General features: G+C 39.7%; 1 protein-coding gene across 1 annotated transcript; it reads right to left on the reverse strand.

Annotated features, from left to right (window-relative positions):
• Window positions 1-6997: 6997 nt before the first annotated feature.
• Window positions 6998-18926, reverse strand: LDHB (lactate dehydrogenase B). Its single transcript, XM_061988838.1, has 8 exons — window positions 18852-18926; window positions 17852-17989; window positions 13319-13436; window positions 12661-12834; window positions 10363-10536; window positions 9026-9143; window positions 8061-8184; window positions 6998-7348 (listed from the first exon to the last, which is right to left on the reverse strand). The coding sequence occupies exons 2-8, from the start codon at window positions 17975-17977 to the stop codon at window positions 7181-7183; spliced, it is 1002 nt and encodes a 333-aa protein (XP_061844822.1). The 5' UTR covers window positions 17978-17989; window positions 18852-18926; the 3' UTR covers window positions 6998-7180.
• Window positions 18927-19316: the final 390 nt, after the last annotated feature.

Here is a 19316-nt window from a genome sequence, read left to right on the forward strand (position 1 = left end):
TTTAATCTGGAGAAGACTGATGGGAAATCGTATGAACACCTATAAATACTTAAAGGATGAGTGTCTGGAGGGTGGGCCAAGTCTGTTTTCTGTAGCACTCAGTGACAGGACAAACGGACACAAGCTGGAACACAGCAAGTTCCACTTGAACACAAAATAAAACTTCTTTACTGCAAGGATGAGGGAGCCCTGGCACAGGCTGCCCAAGGAGGGTGTGAAGTCTCCTCCTCTGGAGGTTTTCCAAACCTGCATGGATACCTTCCTGTGTGACATGATGTAGGTGAACCTGCTTTAGCAGACAGTTGGACTGGATGATCTCTAGAGGTCCCTTCCAACCCCTGCCCATTACATGATTCTGTGAATAACCACTCTTCTAAATAGATATACTACAGACATTTGTTTGCTGAGGATGCCATTGACTTTAAAAATTCTGTATGATAACATTTTATTTCTTCTTTTTTTTCTCTTCACCCCAGGTTTTTTTCCCCCTTCTTTCTTTTTTCTTTTAGAACTTCATTGTGGTATTTCCTGCCTTACCTAACATTTAAAGATATTCCTTCGATCTCCATGTGATGTAGGTGTCTTTCTGACCCTGATACTAGGCTTCAGATATTTCTTATTTGTAGAACCCTCCTCAGATTCCTTAGAGTTCTATGTGTCCTCATTTATAGGCCCCAAAGCTCTATCCTCATTTACTGTTTCAGACAAACATGATAGATCATAGGTGTTTATCAGCCTAATCTTACTTTTCTATTACTGTAGATTAGAAAAAAAAAGGTATCATTAAGTGCTGTAACCTTGGTACAAGACTTGAGCCTCAGACCCCTGTAATCTGGGGTAAATTGTTGTGGAGAAATTCCTGCCTGAAGATACTCCCAAATTGGTAAAGACTTCCTCAATCCTGAATCCCAAACATATTTAGGATATTTTTATATGGTTTTAAGCCCCTTAAAGCCTCAGACACCTGTTTATACCAGCACCACAAACTAATTTGTATATATCTGCATGTATCTGTATATATTTGTATATATTAAAAGACTAATCAAAAATATCCAAGTTTTCACAGCATTTAGGCTGCCATGAAAGGAATAATTTTGTTTTAGAGAGAAAATTGCTTGTACAAAACCATAATTACTGATGATAGGATAATAGTTGCTTGGCATGACATATAGCTAAACAATTTTATTTTCCTACCACAGTAGAATGCCTATGAAAGTAAAACAAATTCGTGCTTCAGAACAGCATATTAATTCCTAGAAGTGTTGCTCACCACTATTTTTGCAATGGCTGCCATCTTTAGGCATGATCAAAAATGTCTTAGCTGTTGGGAGAGTCAGAACCCGTCAACTAGACTGTTCCCTTTTGCTGCCATTTACCTGTGTACTTTGTGGACTCTTCCGAACTGCAAGCTTTGCTGTGTAAATGTCATGAGAAATGAGCAGTCAGCTGAGGGTTCCTCAGCATTATTAGCAGCATATCAGAAAGCTGTTGGAGGACAAAGCTTTTTGCAGAGAGAATAGCTGATTTTCAAGTCACTTCACCTCAGGCACCTGAAGTGATCTCTTCACAAAGGACGTGGACATATAGCCCATGTACTCTAAGAGAGCAGTCTCCCCTTCTGTATCTCCAGGCAGTATGCATTAGATACTGAAAAAAAAAAAAAACCCACCAGTTCTTTTGGGAAATAAATGCACGGGCACAAGCAAACACAATTTCTGAGAAAACCCAATATTTTCTTTGTGGTCTGTAACTTGTAAAAGTAAAATGCATTGGTTTGCTTGTCTTTTCTACTGTACAGTGCCATGCCCCCAACTATAATTCAGACTCAGGTACAAAGACACTCATGAAAACTTTCTTAGTATATGCAAACACACTTGTTTTGTTATTTCTTTTCTGTGGTCAGCACAGTATTTGTATCTTTTTTAGCAAGATTTGTCAGTGTGTAGGTGTAACTTGTGGTATCTTCTCCTTAACTGCAAGTGGTAATCACAGAGAGATTGAAGCTTGACTTGCCTAATATTCTGAGAGTTTCTCCCTTTCTGACTTTTTTTCTCTTAATAGTTGTTCTTCCTTTCTGTTACATTAAAGGAGACTCTTTTAGGTTTGGTTTGGTTTGTTTTTTAATTAGAAATGTTAAAAACTCAGGCTAGGTATGAATTCTTAGAACATCTCTCATATCTTGTGTGACCATGAAGAAATTGCTATTCAGGCTGGCTGCTCAGCTTCACAGAGCTTATCTGCATCTTCTCAAGTAGCCACCACTGCATCATTTTACTTCTCTGACTGCAAAGGTTTCTATGCTTTGAAAGGCTATGCTGCAAACTCAGTGGTGTAGTGCTGAAAGGAGGATTTACAATTCGTTCAGCTATGTAAGTAGAGTAAGGACTTTTGGTATAGTAAGGCCTTAAAAGGGTTATCGTATGATTACTATTAAGACTGAAATTTAACATGTTGAAATTTAGCCCCATACAACAAATCACTTCAACAAAAATCCTGCCCAGTGGAATATAGGCACCTGACCTAAGCTGATTGTGCTCTTAACTTCTAACTGTTTGAGAACCACTCTACTGACTTTGAATGCCCTTCAAGCATGTTAAGAGATGTTTCTGTTTACTCTTCTACATTTACCTTTCAAAATACCCCACAAAAATCTGCAGCTTTCAGAACCAGCTTAGTACAGAAGTAATTCAAAAACAGTTATTTCCTCTACTGCACTACAATTTGCTATAGGAAAAACAAATTCAGTAAAATGAACAGATCAACAAATACTCTTCTAGATTGATCTTCAGTCTGAGATTATCAGGACTACTCTGTTGTCATGTGTGGGTAGGAAAATGAGTTTGATGTGATTGTTATGCATGGTAATCATTCCTGATTCCTAGTGATACTGCAAGAGTATTCCATTATCTACTACTGATTGAGACTGCTGAATGAACAGAGACTTTGGAAATCATCACATGTCTGTCTTATTGTCTGAAAAAGAGAATTAGCAGCAAAGAGAAAACTGTATCATCTCAAGCAAAATATCTCTTTTCTTCCCTTTGTGTTTTCTTTTAACACATCTCACAGAGAAAGAATTATGACTATTCCCTCCCAGAAATCAATGCTGGTAGGAATACACCTTCATACTAATTTGACAAATTTTGTATCTCAGATATTGAATGTGTAAATATGTATAAATAATGTTGAAGAGCTACTGAAAAGGAGAGCATAAAGGAGAAAATATTTACTGAGAAATCTTACTTTGCATAGCCACAGGCTGAGCCAGACTGTATGTTGTTGCTTATGTTTGCAGGTAAATTATTTATTGCAGATATTGGGCAAATCCAGCTCTCCAGAGACTGGCCTCTCCATTAGACCAATCTAAGTTAATTATTTGCACAACTGCCTTGCTTGCCCAGAATAATAACTCACACAGCAATGACATCTCAGGAATGGCTTGTAAAAATGTAGCACATCACAGTGATTGGTGTGATTTTTAGGGACACCCTACTGTAGACTCTGAAAAGCTTTGACACTTTTGACTTCTGTGAGGCTGGATAAGCTTTGACACTTTTGATTTCTGTGAGGCTGGATTCACAGATGTGCATTAGAAAAGAATTATTCATAAAAGAAAGAACTGTCCAAAATTAGGCATTGCCCTGAGAGGCAGTTACACTATGGCATTGTATCATTCTGGATCACAATATAAGGAACTGCCTCTTTTAAATGTTTTGGACTCCTGGTCAGAATGACATCAGTAAGAGTTCAGCATCTACATTGCCCTGAGAATTTGTGGCTTAATGGTTCTGATTTTTATCTGCAAATTGGGGAAAACAGCATTTCTTTGCAGTGCTAGGCTGACATGAAGTGTGTGAACATAATGGTAACAGGAACTCTGTGAGCAACTTAAAGCACAAGTCACCTACTTACCATAAAATACAGCTAGTATGAAAGCCCTATAAGCACTACCTGTCTATCAAAATGCACAAATAAACATCTCTATTGCTCTACATCTACATGTTCTTTTTAACAGTTTCATTATTTTAACCTGTCTTCAGTTCCCTGCTTCATTCTCATCCTTTGATTACTAAAAAGGCAGCTGATTTAATACTACATCTGAGCTCAGAACAAATCTATCTCTGGCTGGGGTGATGGCTGATTACCACCACCAACACTACTGTTTTACTAAGCCTTCAGACAGCTGCTATACAGTCTGATGACAAAGAATGCTACTCTTTTATCAAAACATTCTGGATGTGCAGGTAGGAAACTCAAGCTCTTTCTGTTTCACATACAACGCTTTGGAAAGCCATAACACAAACACAGTGGCAACAGCATATATCTGAGGCTCAGCATAACTCAGAGGACTGAGTTACAGAACGCTGGCATAGCCATGCCAGTAGTATCCCTCCTCTCTCCTTTGTCAGTATCTGCTTGTTTCCTCTGACAGTTGCATGGAAGTCAGACCTTCTATTCTGTAGCTGGTATCTATATACCTGCAAATGCATGAGGGACTAGGTCCTTACAGCAATTAAAATAACAATACTGGTTTTACCTCATGGTCAGTGAGCATTTTGTCCTCAGCACCTTCTGAAGTGTTCTGCTGTGCTGTTTTTTATTGGCTGTACTACTCTAACAGCACCACAATGCTTTCTGTTAGACCAAGGAATGACAAAGGTGTCTCTTGACACTAGAATGTGGTTAAAAAACTGTTGTCTTTCATGGGGTAAAACAAGAATAAAGTTCATGTATCAATGGGCAGTACAAACAAAGCATGTACGAGACAAACATGAATGTACTGTGTTCAGAAAACACCCCACAGATACCTATTAGAGATGAAGTACTATGGCAATGTAGTTAAGGAATTTACATGAGTGACAGAAGACTGTATCACAGATAGACTCCAAGTAACAGAAAGTGATAGGCTAGTGTTCAGCAAGAACATATAGCGAAGCTATTCTATAGCCATGTGACTGCAATCAAGTTAAGATACAAGATTGTGAGAGAAGTCTCTTAAAAAATAATTACAACATAATTAATGTACATGCATATGACCCAAAAATATCCCTGAATGAGAAATAACCTGATGAGCCTACTAATAAAAATCTTAAAATGCCCTGAGACACTCCTTCCTCTTTAACAATTTCCAACCAATCCACCTAACACCCAAAAGGCCACTTCATTGTCATTTAAAATTCTTTACATTTTTCTTTATGATGCCATTTCCCCAAAAGTAGAAGCTGGTACAATTAGGCTGCTGCTGTACTAAGTGCTCATCATGCAAAGTAATCTTTTTTTCTTTATTCCCTCAGCTCTCTGCTTCATCTGTACCTGCTCTTTTGCAACAGACCCCATTTTTTTGTAGTGGACCTTGCCATTAGCTGTAGGCACTTCACATCTAGGCCTTAATATGCCATTGTTGAGTCTTATGATCACAAACATGGACGCAGAGGGGATTGAAGGAATGGTTGACAGACACTAGGTGACAGTAGCTTCCCAGCTCTAGCACTGATTACCACTTGTCTCAAAATGCCACAACTCACTTCAGTTCTCAGTTTTCTGACCACAAAACAAGGTATGACCCTACAATTTAATGGGCAAGGAACACACAGTTATGCAATTAGGGATGAAACAGTTTTATTGCAGCTGACTGATCTTTAAAACTCAAGATTCACTATCAGAAAAGGACCAACTCTCTGTCCTCTAATGCAATTGATGCCTCTTCATATAGATCAGTCAATAAACCTACAAGATAACATCCTAAACATAGCTTCACATTCTTTCATTAACTGACACGAACATTAAGAACAAAGCCAGAAAGGAACTGTGCAAGGTCTCCAGCTAAATGAGTCCAACTGAAAATTGCTAACAAGTGTATCACACCAATAGAGCAGCTTGTGCCATTTACCTCATGACAGCTCACCATGAACAGTTTTATCCAGGTATAGGATACCCTCCAGTAAGATCTCCACACTGAATCAGGAGAAATTAAAATTTCTTCCTCTTCTATTAGTAAAAACTGGCATTTAGCTTGTGACTGAGAGTAAAATCTCTCCTAAGGTGTTCCTCAGATGGCATTATTAACAAAGGGTATCACCAGCATCCTATGCATATTAACTACATAATAATAAATCACAGGATAGTAGTTATCTTGCAATATGACAGGACTTGCACAATATTCTTATAAAGAGTCACAAAAGTTAAGCTACTTGCTTGTGAAAGTTTTGAAGGAGCTAGAAAAGGCCTTTAAATTGCTCCAACCTAGTCTCAAGACTTGCAGGCCCCTGAACTAATACAACATAGATGGGTTTGATACTGTTTGCTCCCCAGACACATTGAGCCATTCTGGGCACACCATGCAAGTGCTGACTATTTTACAGTTAACATCCCTTTCATAACTGTGATTAAGAAATAAAACTGGGGTTTAATCTATTCTTCCCCCTCCCAAGTATATAAGCACTTGTGAAACAACTGTGATGAAATTTAAAGGCCCTATTCAATTTCTTCTATGAGGATTACTAAGGTACTCTAAAAAAAAAAGATAAAAATCTTCGATTTTGGTAATGAAAGAAGAATCCTGTCTACTCTAAATATCAGAAAAACTAGACACCAACAACAGGCAAAGAACTTAATCCAGAGAGAAAGATTTACAGAAGTGTTTTTCTAAGCCAGTTGCTTATCAAATCTTAAATGTAGGCACATTTTTTGCAGGTGGCCCAGAGACAGACAGCCATTCCATCTACTCATCAAATAGGAAGTACTGAATCAGAAACAAGTCTGGGAATGAACTATATCAGGTCAGGATCTGTACTGAAACCAAATAGTACAAAAAAAGCCTTCCAGTAAGGTTGTATTAATGAAATTCCACTAGAGGGGATTACTATATTGCTTCTAACCTTTCAAAAGGACATGTGTATCTACTCTTCCATGTAGTCTGAAGCAAACATTACAGGAGAATGCCAGAGTATGCTAGATAACTTAAATACTGAAAATAAGTCACTAGGACAACAAAACATGCCTGAAAGTTACTTTATTTGTTCTTAAGGTCTGTGCGATACAGCAAGCATAAGTTTAGCTACTGTGAACAAAAGCTCAGTCTGGAAGAGCACTAAACATTAACCAGAGATGCATAGTGTGTAGAGCCCACATTTGCACACAACACGTTGTTTTTCTATTGCTGGAATCTAACATTCATGAGTTACAGATCTTTGAGATCTTTCTGGATGTTCCACAGTGTATCTGCACTCTTCTTCAGTTGAGTCACCTCATCATCCTTCAGCTTTTGGTTGATGACATTTGTCAATCCAGAGGCACTTAGGACAGCAGGAAGGCTCAGAAAGACATCATTCTCAACACCATACATGCCCTGCCACAAACAAGAGACAGTGAGACATGAACGCATAACCCATTATCTCAAATCTGCTTTTAGCTGATCTATTAGGAAGCCTTCTGAAATTAGAGCTCAAAATTAATTTTGCAACTTGCAGAAAATTCAGTGAAAATGTATTGAGAAAATAAAAAAGTACAGAGCTCTTTCAGAGTACTAAGATACTCAATTTCAGAAACTCCACCTCCAAAATCCTCACTTTTATTTACATACAGCAAGTAGCTGACGAAACACAGATTCCAGCTTACAGCAGTTGTTTTTTCTTACTCTAGAGGGAGCAGTTAAGTTCAGCCTGCTCTTAGTCCCTGCTGCACCAGAGGTTCTACAGCTGGGACAGACTAGATGCAGCCAGTCACACCAGTTATAAAAGGACACAGCTCTCTTCCCTAGCACCTTTTCTAGGCAGTGGTTCATGGACTCACAGCTGGGCCTCAATGAAATTTTCCATTTTTTCACTGAAGCTTCCTTTTAATCAATCTGCATGCCACACATGGTAAACTTTACCCTTGTGAAGAGTAAAGAGAACTTAATTGCAGCTCCATATCTGTGATAAAGAGTAGGCTAAGAGGTGTGACTAGAAAAAAAATTGCTATAGTAAGCTCCCATTTTAAATTCAAATTAATCATAAACTATTTAGTTGGGGTTTTTTTTATGTAAAAGCTAGAGCATCCAATTAGCCATTAATTCTTACCTTTACCAGTGTTGAGACTGAATGAACTCGGCACAAGTTCTTCAGCATGGTCTCGCAGAGGTCCGCAACACTAAGGCCAATAGCCCAGTTTGTGTATCCCTTAAGTTTGATTACCTCATAGGCACTAAAGAAATATTAAAATACATTTGCATTATGATTCTGTGATTAATTTGTCTTCAAGATATTGTGTGAATGCTTAGTCTTAAGATGGGTGGCTGTTTCCCATTTTAAAAAACTCTGAAACTCTTATGACACTAAGTTTTTTAATTAAGAGGAATTAAGTAAGGAAGTATTTCAGTATCAGAGAATAAAGTCTACATTATCCTATATGTATAATAAGGAAGTCCTGTTGTTCTCACAGGATTAGCCGAAAAAACAAAAAAACAGATTCCATCCATGAACAGTTCTTACTGTTAAGTAGAAAACTACACACCTAACAACTGAACAAGTTCTACATTCAAATCAGTGGCACAATCACTGAGTGCATTTGGAACAGTCAAATCTATGCACTACCTCCTCACACCCTCTAGTTTTCTTTAGACAACATGTGTATACTTTATACCCAGTATACTTCTAGATAAGTTTCCCTAAATCGGTGAACAAATTTTCCCCAAATCAGCTCTGATGCTGTGCTCATGGGCACACACTGCCTTTTGCTAAGAGTCTTGTGCCCTTTTTGAACAAAGTTGACTGTTTAAGAAGCTACTTGTCGGAAAGTAATTGCATGCAGCTGTAAGTACTGCAGTGCTAAAGTGGATATGTTGTGCCATAGCTTGCCTCACTGCAGGATAATGATTTTACCAACTCAAATGCTGTATTCCTGTGTTTAAATCCATAGTTCCACTGAATTCATGCACCCCTCTAAATAAAAAGGGCATGAAAGCTGTGGCAGAATGGAGAGGCAGCATGCAAACTAGCTATTTTCAACATCACATATATCCACTTCATTCCTCAAGTCACTGTACCTTTCAACCACTTGCTTGTGGACTTCCTTCCAGTTCTCACTATCTTTGTCAGTTCCCATGGCAGGATTCAGTTCCTGCAGAGAAACACCTGCCACATTAACTCCGCTCCAAACAGCCACTGTTTAACAGAAAGAGGATGTAAGTTTTAATAGCAGATAGAAGTGGAGGGGGAGTCTCTAAGATAACTGAAAAAGTAGTAGCAGCCAGAACCATAATAATGTTTGAGGTAGACTTTAGGTTCTCATTTAGCCACAGTTAATTCTGAGAACTCTGGAGGTCAGTCAATCACAACACATGAACAACAGAACTTTCAGTCCTTGGAAGCTACAGACCACCACTTTTGAAATCAGAAACTTCTAATTCCAGAAAAAAAGGCCCATCTTAAATGTTTAGCACTTTAAAATTTATTTTATTTTAAAACTGCAGCAATGATGTATTGGCTGTCCCAGTAATCAGTATTAGGATTAACCTTCAAGAATTCTACTCTTATTTCCCTGAATAACAAGCTTAGAACATCAAGAGAAGAATTTTTATATATCCCTTCATATAGGAAGTTTACAGGCAGACTCATTCTCTGTTCCTGCAAACTAATCAAATTACTTCAAAGCAGGAGCAGTTGTAACACTGAAGCAAGGTGAGTTCTGTGTATGCTTGGCCAAGCTCTGCATTCATTACAGTGTAGAGCTAGCTTCTGTAAATACTGTTGTTGATTGGACACTGTACTTTGGTCAAATGCAATGGAACACTGAAGTGCCTCCCTTAGAAATATACAGCATTTACAATATAAAGCAGTATCAATCTACTGCTTCATCATTTCAGACTTGAAATCTATGAATTTATTAAAGACAAATAAAACCATGTGAGATTAAGAGAAGCTTAAAATTATCTTTCTCTTCTAAAGAGCTTGGAGAAAGTAAGGTAAGGAGTATTTTGTTAGCCTGGATCTGCACTGTTAGCTTTTTCTACTACTTGCAACACATTCTGTCATTGACCTAACAAGAGCTAATATTGCTTTCAAAGGAGAAATGTACTACAGGTTATGTTACAATACCCAAAAGCTGAGGATAAAGAGACATAGTAAGATGTGGCCTATAGGACACAACTTTAGCTAATAAATTGATCTTTTATGTTTGGGACTTAATCATACACCCATAATCATTTTTATCACATAATCAAGTCCTGCACTTGTCTCAACTCAAATCTTCATTAAAATATAGTAGAATGATAGTCATCTGAGCTCAACTACATCTGTTTTTTCAGATTTTTCTAACATCCCTTCAGCCTCAATCTCTAACATTGTATTGCTTGTTGCCAAAGAGGTCAAAACTGCTCCTTACCACTAGAATCACCATGTTCTCCCAAGATCCAGCCATGGCAGCTAGTTGGGTGGATACCAAGTCTCTCTGCCAGCAGATAGCGAAATCTAGCTGTGTCTAGATTGCAGCCACTTCCAATCACACGATGTTTTGGCAGGCCACTCAGCTTCCATGTGACATAGGTTAATATATCCACTGAAAAGAAAAACATGCACAGTAAACAATATGATTCACATGTGCCAAGAATGCCCCAACAATGACTTTACTGCAAGTAGTAGGGCAATCAGGAAGATTCAAAACACAGTTGTGCTCACTGATCAAAGTATTTTAGGTCTGACTGTTTGAAGGATTGAAATGCTTGAAATTCACTGCTTGAAATCTAGTACCCATCAAGTTACTGTTCAGAGAACACTGAAGAAGGTCTTTGGAGATTGGTATGCTATCACCTGAAGTTGGAGGCACTTTTTTGTCACAGCTAAATCCTTAGGGCATCCAGAACTGGGACTGAACTCATGTGGCTGAAACATTCAAGTCATTTCCTGAAGTAATATTGCCTTCGACTTCACCACAACAAGAACTAAAACAATTTACAATTACATATGTTTGATATCTACATATTCTCTTTCTAGGTTGTAGCTACTTCACAGAATCATGTATTGAGCAGCTTCTTCACTGATTACCCCTGTAGCATGAAAAGTCAGATGAACAATATGCTTTAACTGCATTTGGCTCTAAAAATAGTTTTAGTAAAAAAGCAGCATAGGTTAGGGCACAGAAAGAGGAATGTGAGCAGGAAGAAAAAACTCACCCATAGCAGCAAGTGATAAACAGGTTGCAATACTTAATTACAGCTCCAAAACGCAAAAACAGTCAGTTCTCAGGAAAGAATATATTTGTGTATATACATCTGAAACACATCATTTGCTCAGGCACAAAAAGCACATTATCTTACTGGAGTTCACACCTTGCTGTTACAAGTGGTATGCTCATTAGGCACAGCTTCCCTACAGCTTCAGTTTATGCAGTTCCTGCCAGGATCACAAACATCTGTCCAGACTAAAGGGCACCTACCTATCAAACAGCTACAGTTACTCTGGGCAGCCTGGCTTTCTAGTAAAGTGCTGAGACACACACATGGACTTTAAGTTCTGCTTCAGAATTAGCACTTGCCTACAGTAAGGCTTTCTAGAGGACAGGCTGCAGACAGTGCTACCTGAGCTAGAGTCCAGAGAGATCTGGCAACATTAAACAAGGAAGAACATCAAGGTCATATACCGATACACATGCAGTAGACTCTCCTTAAGTCCCTAGTTCTAATGGGGTCACAATGACTTCCACTATACAAGACTAGTGGACAAAACTCCACACACAAAGCATTATAATAATAATTCTGAAAAAACAACATGCAATTCTCCTCCTGCAGCTGCCTTACTGGACAGAAATCTTATAGTTCAAATTCAGCCTTGTTAAAACAAGACCAGTTTGATCTTTGATTTATTTTTAGATAAGTATTCAAAAAACACCGTAAGTTACTGTAATTGCACAGTAGCCACTTGCTCAGTACACTAGTATTCAGTAGGACTAATTGTACACTTGCAATTAGTCAACCACCAGCTGAGTTGCTAGCTTTATATGCATTGTTTTGACTCTGTCAATTTATCTTTAAAAGCAGTGACACTTCACTGCCATGGTTCTGTACTAAAGGCTTCACTCAGATGTTGAATCAAGCACAGAAAGTCATACAAAGACATCCTGCAAAGCAGGTTAGAATGTTTGCAGTCGGCTTTAGACATCCAAATAGCCAAGCCAGCCCAGTGCAATGAGATGCTTTCAAGTGAGCACACAAATGCATGCAATCAGTTATAACCAAGTCCAGGTAGTATAATTAGCCTTTCCCCCAGCATAGGCTTCAGCATGCCATTTTTTTCCTGAAAATATAGCTAAGTCTATAGGATATGTTCTTCATCCTTAATTACCATATCATATCTAGATACAAAATAAAGTTAAAATTTTAAAAAACCCTTAAAGCTAAACAAATGTCTCCTTTAGAGATAAAAGTTTTAAACTACCTATTATTTAAGCTGAAGTACACAAAAAACTGAAGTATTTACCTTTTAAAATATTGGTACCTTGAGAAGTTCAGTAGAGAGCACATCAGAAAGCACAGAATTTATGTTCTGCTGTTAGCAACTACATAGCAGATGCCCACACAAAGCTATTAGTTTTCAACATTCAATTTCTATCTGAAGATTTATAAAATATAGTGCTAGTTCTTCAACAAATAGAATTTGTAAGTGTTCTAGGAAAAGATTGCCTTACCTGGGTTAGAAACCACTAGGATGATGCAGTTCGGGCTGTATTTGACAACCTGAGGAATGATGAATTTGAAGACATTCACATTCCTCTGAACCAAGTTGAGACGACTCTCCCCCTCTTGCTGACGAACTCCCGCAGTTACTACCACAATCTTTGAGTTGGCTGTCACAGCATAGTCTATGAGAGAGCGTAGGGGAGAAGAGGTAGAACGTGTTCAATACATTTACTGCTAATTTCAGTAGCACTGTGTTCAAGATAGGTATTATGGGTAGATTCTCCACTGTGCATACACTCAAACCCAAAAAAACATGAAACATCAACATTAAAGCCAGCATCACCTGATACCATCCTGATGTTTCAACGTCATTCTTGAGTGTATATTCAACCTGCTCTCAATCTCATTTCCACTATCCAAATATTTCTTCTCTAGTAGTACTAGAGTTTCATTAAAATCAGTTTTACTCAAAACTGTAAAGTGGCCATTAGAAATGTACGAGAAAGCCCAGATCAAAAGCCACTCCCATTGTTTTCATCTGAACTCACCCCAATTCTTTAACTTTCCAATGTCAAATCCTCAGTTCTTTAGGATTACAGAACTATTGCTCCACTATTAAGCAAATTCACAAAATACAAATATTAAGTAAAAGAACCTGAGGTTCACCTTTGTCTGCCACAATCTTGTGAGTGTGAAGGAACAAGCTCCCATGCTGCAGATCCATCATTTCTCCTTTGAGTTTGTCTTCCAAAACATCAACCAGAGCAAGCTCATCACAAAGATCCTGAAAACAACAAAATTTGAAGAAGCCAATAAAGCAGTTAACATACATTTTACAGTTACTTTTAAATGCAATTTAGTGCATTTCAGGGGGAACACATTACACATCTGAAAACATCTCTTCTCCAAAGTAAAACTAGTAGGACAGCACTGTCCTGGTGTTCTGATGATTCTCACAGTAACAAAGCCAGAGGCTACTACAGCACAGGATCGTAAAACTCAAGACTTTCCCAATAAGGTATTATTTGCTAACTTTTTGCTAGCAATGCATTTAAAGATTTAGTTATCTTAGGAAAAAACGTTGCCTCTTTGAGTTGTAACAAACCCTCTAAATCTACCCAGAAAATGGGCCTCTTTTACCTATTAAATACCTAAGAGAACACAATGCTAACTATTGAGTAAGTACTCTCTTGTAACATTCTTTCAATTAATTCATTTCTCAAAAATATAGAATTCTAGCACACTTAATTTCCAACACTAAAATTAGTGTCAAGAGAAATTACATTCATTACCTAATTTTTCTCTTACAAATGCTACTACATTGGTTTTCCTTTGCAGGACAGATTAAGCCACGTATGCCTGTTGTCCAGCCAGCTTAAATTTGGAGATATCATATAGTCTCAGAACAGGAAAACAATGAGATGTGTGGGTGGAAAAAAAGCATTCTGCTGTAATGCAGAGTTTTGCTGCCTTCTGACAGAAAAGTCTACTAGCCTTGTAAATTCTACTACAATTAAAGGCTTATCATTACGTTACACTGAAATTCAGCTTGCTACTTCTCTGTGTTTTCCTGGGGATCTACTCCCCTTTTGAAATCATTTAATCCATTTCTAGGCTATTGAAAATACTACTGCAAGCAAGGGTGTTCATTTACTTTGAGGGCAGCACTCACTACTTCACATGGAAAAATTAGCACCAGCTAAACCACTCTAAACATGTAACAATATGCACTGATTTTTTCCTGTGGAAAAATATATTTTAACAACAGGCATATAAGTTTTTCATTTCATACTTTAAAACAATGTTAAGAGTTGATTCTTTTCTGTATTGCTTCCTTTCCCAGCTGACTTCATCAGCTGTGAAAGGAAACCCATAAGAATCCATACCCACACTTGCTCTGTTCTCAAAATAGTCTGCAGAGTAAAATTAAAGCCTCATTTAAACATTATGAAAAAGTATCCTTAATTGTAGTCACTGATGTTAAACTAAGAAATTAATCGGAATTTGAAAAATATGTGTACATGTGCAATTTGTACACACATAAGGAAACCCATAAGAATCCATACCCACACTTGCTCTGTTCTCAAAATAGTCTGCAGAGTAAAATTAAAGCCTCATTTAAACATTATGAAAAAGTATCCTTAATTGTAGTCACTGATGTTAAACTAAGAAATTAATCGGAATTTGAAAAATATGTGTACATGTGCAATTTGTACACACATAACCTGACAATATGGAACTTTCAGCCTAAACCTTGCAATCAACATTCACCAGACTCAGCAGGTTGAAGGAGCCAGTTCTCACTGAAACAGAAAAGCACCTGGATTAGCTCCAATGAATAATTTCATGAATTTGCACCAGTGTTGCCTAGAGAAGGGTTCAGCTCATTATTAGGACACACAAGAATGAAGTCTCCACAATCAAACACAGCTTAAAATACCCCCATTGAAAACAGCTGACTTGTGACTGTGGAGAGGTTTCCAGTTCTAAAACATATGGCAATGTGTCCCTAACCGTGAGGACACTAAAAACAGTCAACAAGGAAACTTTGGTGTTATTTAAATTTATATATGAAATACGTAAATATAAATCTATATTAAATAAATACACCAGTAAATTGAAATCAGTACTATTACACTGATTATTTTTATAAAGTTCAAAGTCATCTAAAACTCAATTGCACCTGCACTTTAAAGTGGAGGAAATTAAGTAAAGACATCTTGAAGAGTCAATCATCTTGCAGAAATCAAAGCCACATTGTATTGGTCAATAGCCAGTCAAATATAAGCTGGCAGTGTGTCAAGGAGGCCAATGGCATCCTGACTTGTATCGGAAATAGTGTGTCCCGCAGGACCAGGGAAGCATTTATGCCCCTGTACTTAGTGCTGGTGAGGCCACATCTGGAATACTGTGTTCAGTTTTGGGTCTCTCACTACAAGGACATGTTGGTGCTGGAGTGTGTCCAGAGACCAGCAATGAAGCTGGTGAAAGGTCTGGAGAACAAGTCTTACAAGGAGTGGCTGAGGGAACCAGAACTGTTTAGCCTGGAAAAGAGGAGGCTCAAGGGAGACCTTATCCTCTACAACTATCTGAAAGGATGTTGTAGCAAGGTGGAGGTCAGTCTCTTCTTCTAAACTAAAAGATGAAAGGAAACAGCTGTAAGCTGCAGCAGGGGAGGTTTAATTTAGACATTAGAAAAGAGAAATTACCAAAAGGATTGTCAAGTACTGGATAGAACAGTGCACTCCAGGAAGCGGGGCCAAGTCACCATCCCTGGAGGTATTTAGAAGATGTAATATTTAAAAGATGTGTGGATGTGATGCTTAGGGCCATGTTTTAGTGGTGTTTTCCAATCTATAGAATTCTGCAGTTCTACAACTCTAATTCAGTGACAAGAATCAAATGCTTTTGTTATAAAAGTGGTTTTACACTGCAGCTTATACTTCTGAGAATAACAGAGAGCAGAAACCTGATTGAAATAAACTGCATTGTGCACAATTCCAGCCTGAAAAAAAAATAAGTCACTTCTTAATCTGCATTTGGTGCATATTGCTCATTATAGTAAAACTTTGTGCCTAGAATTCTGAAAACATAATTTGATCCTGCTTAGAGTAGTATATTAAATACAGATGAATGCTGTATTGTAGTGAAGTTTGTGGTAATATCACCCAGCTCTCTCTCTGCCAATCTTACAGGTTACAATACTCCTTCAAAAACAAATGAATTCAGAACACAAGATAAAATTTGCTTAAAAAACAGAAATATAAAACCCAATAATTAACTGCATTTTTTTTCATTAAATTTCTTCTTTAGTTATATAGTTGTTAAAACTTTGTTACTTTCACATCAGTGTTTAGCTTCACTGTGGCTTTTTCTTACTGACAGTTTTTCCTCACTCACAAGACTGAGGAATATGAGCAAGTGAAAACCCTTTAAAAAAAAAATTAGTGATTAAAAGCTCAGGACTTTAAAAAAATGCATCCTCAAGGTAAGGAGCATCTCCAAATAAAATACATCTGGTTTAACAGTTGTCTTGGTTTTGGTTTGGATAGAGTTAATTATCCTCCTAGTAACTGGTATAGTGTTGTGTTTTGGATTTAGGACAAGAATACTGTTGTTAGCAGGCTGCTTTAGTTGATGTTAATAAACAGTGTTTACACTAAATCTAGGACTTTCAGCAAGCAGGCTGGAGACTACAAGAAGCTAGGAGACAGCCAGGAGGCCTGACCCAAACCAGACAAAGACATATTCCATACCATATGACGTTGTGTTCACTATATAAATAGGGAGAAAAATGGTCAGGGCGCTGTTGCTTGGGAACTGTCTGGGCATTAGTAGATAGGTGGTGAGCCATTGCATTGGTTCATCTCTTTTGTGTATTCTAAATCTTTTATCTGCTTACACCTCCTTTTTAAAGAAAATGTGCATTTCCTATTTGTCTTTTCAGAAGCTGCAAGAAACAAATATAACTCAATTCATAATATTCTCTAAAAACAAAGTGCAAAGTACAAGAGACTCTTATTTCATAATATGCCTTTGTTTTGCCCCAAGATCACAACATGAAATTTGCCAAAAATCCCAGAAACTAGTATCAGGAAAGGTCAGAATAACCCCCAAGTCCAGCTCTCTGATTTTTTTTTTTTTTAAATAAGTAAAAACTCTCTGGAAACAATAAAGTCGTATAAACCAGCAATAAGGGCTTAATAAAAATAAAAATAAAGAAGCCTAGCAAAGGAGACAATAGTATTTTCAGTTATTATGGCCCATATGTGCTAAAAGAGTAAGATGTAAACATGCATAGCTCCAATTCCTATCCCATATTTCACATAGATTTCTGCTCTGTCTGCATTCTTTGCCCATCAGAGCTCTGCCACCAAGCAAACTCTAGCTTTGTTGTGGAAGAAAATTAAAAAGCCAAAGAAAAATTTTGCAGGGGCTTCAAGGCTATTGCTCACTCCATTTTCCCAGCACCCTGCACAATAAGTCTGCCTAATGAGAGAAAGGTGAGATAACAAGAAGAAACTGAATGAGGGCAGTCAGCCTTGCATGAACAGTGTAGGTCACTGCTAGCTTACATGAACTACAAGTGATTCATTCCTGTACTAACCTACCAATTTCCCACCATTTGCTACAACAAACAGGCAGCACAGAACGCTACAGCAGCAGGAGCCTAAATGGCACGTTGTCCTTGAGCTGTACCTTTCCAAGGATGCTGATAGCACAGGCCATCCCAACCTGTCCAACCCCCACGACAGTTATCTTGTTGTTCGGGACCGTGCTTGCTGCAGCAACGGGGGACATCAGCTTGTCCTTGACAGTAGCCATGGTGTTCTGCAACTAGAGACAGAAAGATTCGGTTCTAAGCAAGCCAGACGGAACCGAAACGCAGGCTCTGAAACTGAAGAGGTCATCTGCCACAGCCGGAAACTTGCCGCTGGAAGTGCTGCAAGGCATTGTTGACGGCAGCTTACATAAGGCAGCCCACGGGCACGATGCCCTTGCGCGCAGGGCTCCTTACACACCACGAGCTACCAGCCTACCCACACCGTCACCTCTCCTGAGCTACAAGGCTCTGGCTCCCATCCCTCCCTGCATTCCCTTGTGCCCAGTGAGGAGCCGAAAAAGGGGTCAGCGGCTATTTCGGCCGCACGTAACAGAACACCCTTTTGTTCGCAGTTCCCCGAGCCTCCCTACAGATGTGACCTCCTACGTTAACGGCTCTTTGGTACCCACTTCTCATGAGGGCTGCGGGACTGGTAAAACAACCACGAACCAGTGTGGGAGCAGTACGCCTACAGGGATTTCCCCGGCTCGTTTCCACTCGGCCCCACGGCTGCCTTCGCTAGACCCAAGGAGCCACGTGCTATGCCTCCGACCTTCGCGTTCCCGCGCACCCTCCTCCTTCTCTCCCTCCCAAACGAGGTGGCCCATCGATATTTCTGGGCACGGACGGTGGCCGAGGCAGGACCCCCAGCCTCGCTCCGGCCGGCGCATCCTACCGCCGCTGAGATCGACCACCAACGCTCCCTGACCCACACCCCCTCCCGGCCGCCATGCAGGGATGCTCGGCCCCAGAGCAAGACGCCCGGCCTCAGGGGGACTGAGCGCCGGGGGAAAGGACAGGATGGACCGCGCAACCCTCCTTGCACTCCCCACCCCGGAGACGAGACTCCTCCAGCTCCGCTCTCCCCGTACCCACCAGCAAGGCTCAGAGAGCAGAAGCACGAGACAAACGTTACAACCGCCGTCTGAGGCTCGAGCAATGAGAGCTCCGCAACGGCAGGGGCGGGGTGGGGCGGGGCGGGCAGGGCCGGGCCCTCCTGGGCGTTCCCCGGCGCTATTGGGAGGAGGCAGCCGCCGCGCTCAATCCCCGGCAAGGACGGAGGGTGAAGGGTGCTGCTGGCCCATCCCGTGTCACCATTCTCCCCCTCTCGTCCCCCCCTCCCCCGGGTCCGCAAGGCTGTGCTGCGGAAGAAGGGACACGCCAGCTCATCCCTTTTTGGTGCTGAGGGCGAAGGGATGCTGTGGGTAGCCGGGCCGAGGCCGTGCGGCGGGGCCGGGGGCCGTCTCGGTGGCGGTGTGTCACCGAGAATAGTGGTCTCGCAGGCGTCTCGAGTTTACCACCACAATTAGCTAAAGAGGTCGGGAAGCGTTATCTCTGTTC

Source organism: Colius striatus, chromosome 1 (genome assembly GCF_028858725.1).
Source record: "Colius striatus isolate bColStr4 chromosome 1, bColStr4.1.hap1, whole genome shotgun sequence".
NCBI classification, from domain to species: domain Eukaryota; kingdom Metazoa; phylum Chordata; class Aves; order Coliiformes; family Coliidae; genus Colius; species Colius striatus.

Coding starts and splice junctions, on each gene's coding strand:
- LDHB (XM_061988838.1), bottom strand. CDS start 17,977: ATGGCTACTGTCAAGGACAAGCTGATGTCCCCCGTTGCTGCAGCAAGC. Junction 13,437..17,851: donor CTATCAGCATCCTTGGAAAG/GTACAGCTCAAG, acceptor TGTTGTTTTCAG/GATCTTTGTGATGAGCTTGC. Junction 12,835..13,318: donor CAAGATTGTGGCAGACAAAG/GTGAACCTCAGG, acceptor GCTCTCTCATAG/ACTATGCTGTGACAGCCAAC.